Source organism: Nomascus leucogenys, chromosome 10 (assembly GCF_006542625.1).
Source record: "Nomascus leucogenys isolate Asia chromosome 10, Asia_NLE_v1, whole genome shotgun sequence".
In the NCBI taxonomy this organism is placed as follows: Eukaryota; Metazoa; Chordata; class Mammalia; order Primates; family Hylobatidae; genus Nomascus; species Nomascus leucogenys.
In genome coordinates this window covers 69,221,419-69,233,704 of record NC_044390.1, presented here as the reverse complement: position 1 = coordinate 69,233,704, position 12,286 = coordinate 69,221,419, and the positions used below count along the sequence as shown (strand labels likewise).

Genomic DNA, 12,286 nt, shown 5'->3' with positions numbered 1-12,286 from the left:
TTGCCACCTCGCCTGGCTAATAAGAATAATTTCAAATTCCACTTCTTCTATTAAGAATACTGTAATTCCAAACATTGTCTATATTCTGAAATAATTCCTTTTTGTACTGTAGAGCATTTTGCCTTATTGTCCGATTTTTTCATAATTCTCTTTTCTAGATAGAAAGTTTCTTGAGATCAGGATTATATCTTTTATCTTTGACTTCTGTTGGAATTAATATAGTGTTTTGTGTATGTATGTATGTATACAGTAGATCTTCATTATTCACAGATTTTGTATTTTTTAATTTCCCTCCTCATTAAACTTTATTTGTAACCCCAAAATCAATATTCATAGCACTTCTTTAGTCACAGACATATGCAGGGAGCACAGAACAACAAAAAGTTTGAGTCAGCTTATGTGCACTTGCTCAGCTAAGATTGAACAAGGTGAACTCCAGCTTCTTATTTTAGTTTTCATACTGTAAATAGGTGTCTTTTCCTCGTCAGTTTATTGCCACATTTTTAACATTTTTGTACTTTTTGTGGGTAATTTTACTGTGTAAAATCATCCCCAAGCACAGTAATGTAGTGCTGTCTAGTGTTCTAAGTGCAAGAAGGCTGCGATGTGCCTTATGAAGAAAATAAATGTGTTAGGTAAGCTTTGTTTAGGCATGAGTTATAGCGCTGTTCATGGTGAGGTCTATATTAATGAATCAGTATATGTTAAGTAAGATATCTTTAAAAGGAAGCACAATTTTTAAAAGCTACATATTGATCAGTCATCAAAAAGGTTGTGAACACAGGCTGGCAGGGAACCTAACTGTGTATTTCCCTAATGGTTCAGTATTCACTAATTGAGTGTTTGCAGCAACTTCATAACAACAAACTACCATGAATAATGAAATAGACTATCCGTGTGTGTGTGTATAACATAGATGCTCAGTAAAAGCCTGTTAGATGAATAATAAAATAAATGATGTTTTATGTGTTTAGGAAAGTACAAAAGTACGTTCTTAAAGAACAATCACATTTTAGCCATACAGTAACTTTTTGAATCTGATATAATTATCCTCCATTTTACAGATATGAAAGATAACTCCAGGTCACTCAACAGGTTTAAATGGTACAGCTCAGGAGTTTTGATGCCAAATCCCACATTCTTGCCAATCTGCCACTACTACTTTACACCCTCAAGGATTTTTCAACTTAATACAACCAGAATTAAAAGAACACTGCTTAAAAGTAAGAACTTTACAGAGATGTAGAGAGTGGAAAAGCATTTTATTCAGGCATCAACTACTCATGCACTTAGATACTCACAGCAATCTCATACCTTATCTCCCACAAATGGGCATACCAATGCCATGATTCCTTGAGATTAAGAAAATTTTTTTCACATTTTATTATTTTGTAAAATTGGAATTTATGTTATAATTAATTTGTGCATTTGATAAAGTATTTCACACATAAAACTTATCAATGTATTAAACATCTTAAGTCAATGTTATCTTAGAATAAAAGAAATAGTGAAGTAATAGCTACTATTTTTTGAGTGGGTGGCTACTATTTGTCAAGCATTACATTGAGGTATTTTACACACATTAACTGTTTAATCATCACAACAATCTTGTAGCCATTCTTATCCTCCCATCTCCATTTTGGAAATGAGAAAGCTGCCAGGCACATGGCAGTCACTCAGCTTATAAGTGAAGGAAGCGGCCTGTCTGTGCTCTTTAACTATGCTGCCCTGCCTTCCATTCTAGAAACAAACTTCAGTTGCATAAGTATGTGTAACACATAAATGTCTGTCTCTCTTGAGAGATACATACTTAGCTATTCTTTCTAGACAATATAACATAACTTAAAAGTAACTTTTCCCAGAAGGAATTGTTAAATTGATCTCTTCTTCTTAGTGACCATACATCATCACTTAAAACTCTACCAAATCTCAAATCTTTTTTTTTTTTTTTTAAGACGGAATTTCACTCTTGTTGCCCTGGCTAGAGTGCCGTAGCACGATCTCGGCTCACTGCAACCTCTGTCTCTCGGGTTCAAGCAGTTCTCCTGCCTCAGCCTCCCGAGTAGCTAGGATTACAGGCATGTGCCACCACAACTGGCTAATTTTTTTTTTTTTTTTAGTCGAGATGGGGTTTCACCATGTTGGCCAGGCTGATCTCGAACTCCTGACCTCAAGTGATCTGCCTGCCTCAGCCTCCCAAAATGCTGAGATTACAAGCGAGAGCCCCCACACCCGGCCAAATCTTGAATCGTTTATCTTGCCAGTTTTCTCTAAGGTTTTTTATATTCTCTGGCGATTTTTACATAGCCTCTTACTTCCTTTACATTTGATCTTCCATTTGTAGTATAGGTTGAGGATCCTTATCTGACATTCTTGGAACTAGAAGGGTTTCAGATTTTGGAATTTTTTGCATTTTGTAATATTTGCATATACATGAGATATCTTGGGAATGGGACCCAAGTCTAAACATGAAATTCATTTATGTTTCATGTATACCTTATACACATGACCTGAAGAAAATTTTATATAACTTTTTTTAATAATTTTGTGCATGAAACAAAGTTTGTGTTAAGTGCTTATACGTGGAATTATTCACTTGTGGTATCATGTTAGCACTCAAAAAGTTTTAGTTTTTGGAGCATTGCAGATTTTCAGATGAGGAATGCTTAACCTGTATATTGCAAATGTTTACATTTTACCGTACAACAGTGAATCTCTGCTTACACTTCAGGTATAGTTAGTGAGATAAGTGATTGAGTTTCTTTTTATTTTTCTGTCTTACAGCTAATGGTTGCAGAGAAGAATGGAACAATCCGGTTTTATGATCTTTTGGCCCAACAGGCTATTTTATCTCTTGAATCAGAACAAGTGCCATTAATGTCAGCACACTGGTGCTTAAAAAACACCTTCAAAGTTGGAGCCGTTGCAGGAAATGATTGGTTAATTTGGGATATTACTCGGTCCAGGTACTTTCTTGATATGTTTGTCTGTTACACACAAAAAAGGCAGTAACTGTTGCTAAATGATCCACTCGTCCATCCTGTTATACCTGAGACTACACTGTCAAGCGAAAGCAAGTCTCTCCTATAGAAGGCCAGAGCTACGGATTTTTATATAACATAAACTTGCTATGCAGATTTACTCTGGGAGTAACCCAGAAAGGACAGTGCAAAAGAGGAAATCTGGGATCTGTGCAATGTTTACTTATATTGGAAAATAAGAAAAACACCGACCCTGTTGCATGATGGTTCCCTGCAGTGGTTCTAAGTCATGTCTTTATTGTATTTCATCTGTTTTAACTGATTGCTTGTTTAGGATTTATTGTAGTTTAAACACATTGGACATTCTGTCCTATAAAGAGAAAATACCGTTTAAACCTTAAGTTCACCCACTTGAGTCTAAGACATAATTCATAAAATGCAAAATATTATCTTTTAGTTATCCTCAAAATAAGAGACCTGTTCACATGGATCGAGCCTGCTTATTCAGGTAATGTACCGTTGTTGTTGGAGCTGTGATTTGATCTTTTGACGTTGTGCTGTGCCACCACTGGGATACTTTTGTAGTTCTCTTCTTTGCACTGGATTTATTTTTCCCTGATTGTTTTATAAGTGGTTATTTTACTTTCCCAACTAAGTCATTGCTTTTGTGTTTTGGTCTAGACAAGGAGATGATTTGTTTTCCAAATATTTTCTTTACACAGAAAAACATGTAACCACTCCACCACTACCACCCCAACATTTGGAATATATTATGCTTCCTGATTGTTCTATGCTGTTAAGGATGTAAATGTACGGGAGCCCATGTTCATGTATATAAACTTTATTATTATGTGTTAAATGAAACCATGCTAGACAGTATATCTCTGCGACATGTTTTTGCTTTTCACTTAAATTAACATACATGTCTACCTTGTTCTTTTTCATAATACTCCATTGTATAATGTGGTCATTAAGCTATTATTCTGCTTTTTAAGTAACAGCAAAACCAAATAAGAGACTAAAACCAATGAAATTTTATTATATGCTATATTCCAATATATTGGGGATATAAAATATCCCCAATAAAGTTGTAGAACTTAGCGATACCATTATTGAGAATAAAATACATTCGACTGAATGTAAGAATGCCAGGGATCGTAAGATACATCCTGACTTCAGAGATGTGTGAACAAATATACACCAATGAGCAAGTATCCATCAATTTTAAAATCAATGAGCTATGGTACTTAAAAGTCTAGAGGAGGTAGTCTCAGGGCTTGTTTAGCAGCTCATCAATGTCAGCAAGAGCTCAGACCCTTTTCTTCCTTTCCCTCTGCTATTCTCAATGTCAAGGATTTGGGACTTGTTGCTTCATAGTTACAAGATGGCTATGAGAGTTCCAGGCATAAGAGAAGTACTCCATTTGCCGAACAATTAAACAAAAAAAAAAGTAAGAGGAGAAGAAGGAACCCTCTCCTTGTATGGGAGATTGCTATGACTGCCTTAAACTAATTATGTCTCATCCCCTAGGTTAGGACACACTGTGCCCTGAACAAAGTTGCGGTTCACTTAGCATGGAAAAGGGGCAGAATGGCTGTCCTATATGATGCCTTATTTGTGTCTTCTGCCACACTGTTACCCCTTTGGTTGTGAAAAAAAGGATTGTATCAACCTTATGTAACTTTGGAACTTAATGAACTGACACAAAATAAGCACTTCATAAAACTTAAAGTACGAGAAAATATTTATGGAATATTTTCCTGGAATTCCTGGTCTAATTGTAAAGACATATTAACAAATTTACGATTATTAGAATCACTGGTTTTATACAAAAAGAAACCTGTTTCAGGCTAGGTGCTATGGCTCACACCTATAATCCCAGCACTTCAGGAGACCAAGGCAGGAGGATCACTTGAGGCCAGGAGTTTGAGACCTGCCTGGGGAAGATAGCAAGACCCCATTCCTACAAAAAAAAAAAAATTAAAACTTACCTGGGCATCGTGGTACACACCTGTAGTCCCAGCTACTAGGGAGGCTGAGGTGGGAAGATCACTTGAGCCCAGGAATTTGAGGCTACAGTGAGTTTTGTTAGCACTTCTGCACTCCAGCCTGGGTGACAGAGCAAGACCCTGTCCCTTAAAAGAAAAAGAAAAAACCTGCTTCAGAAAATCTTGTCATTGTCTATAAGATACAATACTTAATTTTAGCTTCCTTATTTCTTAGGTGGTCCACAATTAGTGAAAATCTGTTTGCAACCACTGGTTATCCTGGCAAAATGGCAAGCCAGTTTCAAATTCATCATTTAGGACACCCTCAGGTAATGTGGAAATGTTTTGTAAAATATGTGCTTTTTTTTTTTTAATTTGTGTTTTTGACTTTTCCACTCATAGCCCCAAATTTGTAATTTGTTGACTAAAGACATTTACGTTTGTTATCTGCTTAAATTGCAAGAAAAGGTGGTTCATTTGTTTTTGTTTTTTGTGTGGTTTTTTTTTTTGATGTTTACATTACCAATGACAACACGTTTTTTTGGCCAGTATTCATATAAGAAGCTTTGTATTTCTTCTGTCGCTTTTATATTTTCTTCTTTATTTAAATACATTAATTTTGCTTGTTTGGTTGGCGTAGACTGCAAAAATGGAGTCTGGACTGTACCAGTTATTCATAGATGGATTGTATCCCATGTTCCAGCTGCATGTCAATAATGTGTATTTCACCTGTAAGGGAGCATATTTTAAAATTTTGTTTCTGCTACAAAGATAAATTATCAATTCATTTCATATTTTTGAAAGTCATTTTTATTTATTAATTTTGGGGACTTACTGTGCTTCTTTAATTCTTCACATATTTTATAGCCTATCCTCATGGGTTCTGTAGCCGTTGGATCTGGCCTGTCCTGGCATCGAACTCTCCCTCTGTGTGTAATTGGAGGAGACCACAAGCTGTTGTTTTGGGTGACTGAAGTATAAAGTGTTCTCTGTACCTTAGATTCACAAACTTTGTATTTTTAGTACATATTTTGAAGAATTTCTATAGTACATATTTTGAAGAATTTTTATATCAAATATGCCGTATACTTTAGAAAATGTCTCAGTTGCTTTTATTAAATAAAATGTTGATGGTTTGAAAAATTATTTTTCTACTCTGTTCTGTGTGTGTGTGTATATATATATTTTTTAATAATCTTATAAAATCATATATTGACTCAGCAGCTCACCTCCAGAGAAGAGATGACTAAGGAAAAATAATGCTTTTGAGTTTATCAAAAAAGGAGTATTTTAAGTGTATCCTGTTTTCTATACTTTGAGTATATGCTGTTTTTCTAATTCTCAGGGACACATTTATCAAAAGAGAAAAAAAGGCCAGGTGCAATGGCTCACACTTGTAACCCCAACACTTTGGGAGGCTGAAGGGAGTGGATCACTTGAGGTCAGGAGTTCAAGACCAACCTGGCCAACATGGTGAAACCCTATCTCTACTAAAAAATTAAAAATAAAAAAATTAGCCAAGCATGGTTTGGAAGACTGAGGCAGGAGAATCACTTGAACCTGGAAGGCAGAGGTTACAGTGAGCCAAGATCGTGCCACTTCACTGTAGCCTGGGCAACAGAGCGAGACTATCTCAAAAGAAAAAAAATCAAAGGAGAAAAAAATATCTTAGGGTATTCTGGAAGTGGTTGTTGAGTATATATATATGTGTATGTATACTCAATTTAATGTAAAAATTTGTTTTCAGTTTCTTAAATATGTGATTGATTATATTGCTCAACCCTGTTTATTATATGCAGATTCCTTTGACCTAGGTGTTTTACCAGTCTCAGAACATCTGATATATGGGATAAAAAGTTACCTTGAAAAATGACTTCTAGTGTACACCTTTAACAGCCTCCTTTTTATGAATCCTTCACTGTTCTTACCAAGAAACTTAAGTGTTTTTGAGATGGGACCTATTGGCAATGGAACTGTGTTCACCTTCTGAAAGATCATTAAAATCAATGTTATCTAGGACAGCTGTATTACATTTTTGGGATACATCATGGTACAGTCAGAAGCATATAAAATTATGGTTCTGCTTGTCAGTCACATACAGAATTCAATACATTTTGACAAACTGCCCATTCCTTTAAGTTAATGCCCTCTTTGAAGCTTCATTTCCTCTCGTAAAGTACAAATAGAAATCATTGTTTTGTGGAGTTGCTGTAAAGATTAAATAAAGGTGAATGAAAATACCTAGTATGTGTCTGTCACATGGTTCAGAGATGTATAGAAATTATTTATTTCAGAGATGAGTAGGTATTATTTTTGAGGTTTTAGAGATTTATGTTTAATGCCAGTAAATATTTTTTACTCCAGTTTTCTATTCGTAAGGTGTCTTAAAATAAGTATACAATCAAGAACATTATATTTTTAAGAGATAGGAGAATGTTCCAGGTTATTAAAAGAAAGAATTCAGTGAAATTTTATAATCATGTAGATGTTTGGGTTCAACTTTTACATGCTTTAAAGTACAGATGAAAAATTTCATAGCAATTTCCTAGTCAATTTTTAATACAGTTAAATATTATAACCAAATGACATAAATTGTTTTGTTTACCCCTTCATAAGAAGATTTTGAAGTAACAAAGGAAAAAGCAAAGAGCAAGGAATTTTGACATGGTTCTCTTTAAGAATCTCTGTGATGGGGCAAGGATTCCTAAAAGCATCAGGATAGCCAAAGGGCTATCAATAGTGACTCTTACAAGAATTTGTCATTTCAGGATATGTCCAAGAAATATAAAAGTCATCTCTAAGGCCAGTGTATTCAAAAATTGTTGTCATATACTTAGAAAAATTGATGTATGAAGTGGGTGGGTTTTATTTAGGGATAGAAATTAGGGAGATGATTATGTTGGGCTTGGGTATATAAGAAATGGATTCTCTGGAATAAGGGCTTAACCAAAATATAAAAGTTGTCTGATGAAATTACCCAGTAGGGCTGGGCACGGTGGCTCATGCCTGTAATCCCAACACTTCGGGAGGCCGTGGCGGGCAGATCACTTGAGGTCAGGAGTTCGAAACCGGCCTGGCCAACATGGTGAAACCCCACCTGTACTAAAAATACAAAAACAAAATTAGCCAGACATGGTGGCGTGTGTCTGTGATCCCAGCTACTTGGCAGGCTGAGGCATGAGAATCCCTTGAACCCTGGAGGCAGAGGTGGTGATGAGCCAAGATCACACCACTGCACTTTAGCCTGGGTGACAGAGCAAGACTCCATCTCAAAAAAAAAAAAAAAAAAAAATACCCAATAGAACTTCTATCTTTTAGTAGGGGAAGCTGTGTTGGGAAAAGGTAACTCATGATGGTTGTATACTGTTATGCCAAAAAGAGGCAGGAAGTGTTATCCTCAAAGAGAAGAAAATGGTGATTCCATTTGTGAATTAACATAGTGACTGTAAGATAAGACATTCTCAAGAAATGAGAGGGTTGCCTTTACCTGTTAGTTTCAGGAGTGAAATGTACTTTATCCTATGTAAGCATTGAGAACTCTAACCTCTTTTTCTTTCTTTAGATCTTAAAAGTAGGCTACAGGACCATGTTCCAACTTATACTTTGCTGTTAAACTTTATGGTGTTTAATTATTTTAAAATCATATAATGTTTTTTTCTTAGTAAACTTTGTTCTTCGAAATATATTTAAATTACACTAAGACAGGAGGAAGTATTTATGAGGAATTAGTTATTGGTCATCACTTCTAATTCCTGATGATAACATGAGATATTTCACATTGTGTGTATGTCCCAGTTTTAGTTTTTCCATGTTTGTTTATAAATATGTCTAAGAAGGTTTTTCTTCTGTTGAAATTTAAGTTTTCCTCAGGATTGCTTCACTTAAAACATCAAAGAGAAAAAAGTTGTACTTATGTTCTAAAACTTGTATTATTTAGGACTATTGAAGCCAAAGTCAGGATATCACAAATCTGCAAGATGTCAGAGCTAAATCCTACGTTTTCAGAATGATGGTATCATAAGTCCCATTTCATTTTTATGATTTGGCTTCTACGTTGTGAGTATTTCAATATCTCTCCCATGCCAAAACACAAAATCACACACCCATGCACTCCAATTTGTTTCTTACTTTGGTAATTTGTGACTACATATTGACACTGACCTAGAAATGTTTCTGTTGCTGTTTTAAATCTCATGTCAGTGGAGAAGAAATTGAAATCTGGTTTGCACATTTGTGTCTGGTTTTCTGTAATTGTCTAAAATCTGACATTGTCCCAGAAACGCTGATTGGGAAGTTATGAGGCAGTATTGTGCCCAAGACTGATTTTAATAGTTTTTAGGAGAGAAAAAGTTCTCACTGTAGACTATTTTCCATGTTTTTCTATACCTCAAAAAGTTAAACTCAGTTTAACCCAACTTTATACCATACAAGTAAAAATAGCCTTAGCTCTGAGCCTAAATAAAATTTGCCAAATAAAAATGATAATTATGATCCATTTCCACATACTCCTCATGAGAGCTTGGTCAAGTCCTCAGAAGCAGCATTGTGTTCCAATATATCTTTATCAAACTGCTCAGCAACAAGGACAGGAGAGAACACTCTGTTTCTTTAATTTTAACACCTTGCTGATTCAAAAACATTTAACAGGCATTTAAAAAGAATTTCAAAACAATTAACATCTGTTTCTAATTATACATTTAAAAAGTAATGCCTTTTAAAATGTAGGTAGAACTTTTTTTAACATGATTTTAATTTATAGCAACCATTTGTTACCTAATCACAGTAACACAACAAAATAATCAGTGTATCAGCTTTGAAGATCTCATTTCACAAAAGCTAAAAAAAACACATTATGATATATCCATTACTCAAACTCATAAGCCCTTCCTTTTGCATGCATTGGGCACAGATTTCATGGAAAATCAAAAGCATTTAATCTTTCTGACATTTTCATCTGTTCTTTGAACTACCTTAATAAAAAAAAAAAATTGTTGCCCTTAATATAGGGTCAAGTGATGTTTGTTTGTCTGAAAATTTCCTTGGATCAGCTTATTTCTGTGTAACTTATGTCTTTGTTATACAGCTATATGCCTTTTTAACTAATTTTTAACAGGATACTCTACCTTGGGACTTGTAACACTTAATGTAAGCCTATAAAATCCACATGAACAATAGTAAGTAATGGGGAGACCACCAGGTTTCTCAGCCTTTACAAACAATTTGATTTAAAGATTTATGAAATATTGATTTCTACCAACTGCATTTATAATACTGTAATGAGTTGGGTTTCTGTTTCTGTGTAGTACAAGACAATAAATGCTGCTGGTATCTGTGCGTCTAATGGTGGTTAAACATAAAACTTTGATCTTATAAACACAGCTGTTGTCCTATAATTGAGCCAAATTCAGACAGGATTAAACCCTGGCCAAAACTAAGGTTAATCTTTGCAACCATCTCAAGTAAGAGCTTTCTAATACTGTTTTAGGAAATCTTTGTTTTTGAGACAGCGTAAAAGGAAGTTCCAGACAACTGACCTCTAAAGTAAGCCAGACGCAACTAATGATAAATTATACCATAGTGATAAAGAAGATGGAAAGGTGGAAACTGTCTAACCAAATAAGTTCATTTTGGTTCATTTTTACTTAGAAAGTCACTTCTTAACTGTAATAGTCTTAATTGACATTAAGTTTAAATCAGACCAATATAAGTTACTTTTTAATGAACTTCTTTCTACCATCTTAATGTATCTTTGGTTAATTGCTGGTACTTTCTTTCACTAATACTAAAACTAGGTGTTTATTACAAATAGAATAACTTGATATATTTTATTGTAATTGTGTAATAGCTCATTTTGGTTTCCAGCCTACAAAAAAAAATTTTTTTTCATAAAGTATTAGACTTTCTGGAATTTTAAATACTTTGCCAAATGTTCTGTAGGGCTGATTCTCCTGAGATTTGGACACTAGCACCTCAAGCTGTGTTGTGAACAGCTAATAATGCATTTCTCTCCGAATTGCCTATTCCAAGAGAACATCTGTGGGAGTACCCCTCACCTGAAATCTGTAGAGCTCTAATATTGGATTGGTCTAATAAGATTTTCCTGGCACTTGATTTTGAGCAAGTACAGGATGTGGTTATATAGACAGCTGCTTCAGAGGTCTCACCTCATCCTAGACTTAACCCACAAATACGTTAAACCCCAAGACAGTGGAACAATTCTGGAACGCTGTCACTGTTTTTGACCTCTTTCTCTTCCCATCATTATACCCACCTAACACAATAACTAAGATGTATTTTATGAATACATAATTTTCATGTAACCCTGGGTCATTGCTCCCTAACCTTGGTGGTAAGTACCTGGGAGAATATGGAACTATTGCAGGGGTTTCTCAAAATTATATTCATGCTACCATTAGCAAAATTCTCTTTTTTCTTAGAAGCCATGACCTCCTGGGGTCCTGAGATAATATAGACAGCCCCAAAATCAAACTTACTCACATGTTCCTAAAAGACTGACTTAAGGTGTCTTGCCATCTTCCACTTCCTCCCCAAAACACCATAACAGGAAGGAGGGGAATGACCCAGCCAAGGAACTCTCCATTCACATTCAGAGATAGTGGCTTTTGTAGATCTCACTCAGCAATCTTGAGAGGGTAAAAAAGCATTCCCAGATATGTGGAGGTATGTCTGTCAACTTGATAATCTACTACATATCTTCAGATTTAGCTCTGGTGTTTGGAAATAAGCCAGTGTACTTTAACCATTCCTTCCTATGTGATATACAGGAGGCAAGACTTTCTAAGGCAGGATGTATTACAGGAAAACTAATAGAACCTAGCCTGGAAAATGAAATGGAGAGAAATACTATCTTTGAATGAAAATTTGGGATTTTAAGATTAATTTCCCAATAGAGCTCACCTATATTCCTATTTTAAATTTCCCACAACAATGTATATGTGTTTGTTTAGTGAACATTAGATGTCCAACCACAATCATCATCGATGTTCGTCAAAATGTCTTTAACATTATTAAAAGGGCTTCTCATACTGGAAAACACCATGAGCCATTTTCCTGGATTGACTGGCTTCTAACTTGTGGCCCAGTTATTTAAAGTTGATAGCAAAGGCTCTAGCATGATCTTTTTGAACTCTAGAAACAAAGCTTCAGGAAGAAATGTCGGTGTTGAACTTCTGAGTAGTTTTAAGTGATTTTATATGGTTGTGATTCAAAATAACCTGACCACTTTAAGAAGTCCAGGTGCTGAGTCATTTACAGACACAGCCAGGGGAGGTTAATTAGAAGCAGCTGATAGTGGCA

General features: G+C 35.1%; 1 protein-coding gene across 1 annotated transcript in view; it reads left to right on the top strand.

Annotated features, from left to right (window-relative positions):
* The window catches only part of NUP37 (nucleoporin 37), a 45,797-nt gene extending 39,682 nt beyond the window's left edge, over positions 1–6,115 (top strand). Inside the window, exons 7-10 of the mRNA XM_030821278.1 lie at positions 2,785–2,966; positions 3,439–3,489; positions 5,205–5,298; positions 5,837–6,115. Coding sequence (XP_030677138.1) covers positions 2,785–2,966; positions 3,439–3,489; positions 5,205–5,298; positions 5,837–5,950 — 441 coding nt within the window. The 3' untranslated portion in view covers positions 5,951–6,115. The remainder of the gene's footprint in view (positions 1–2,784; positions 2,967–3,438; positions 3,490–5,204; positions 5,299–5,836) is intronic.
* The last annotated feature ends 6,171 nt before the right edge of the window (positions 6,116–12,286 follow it).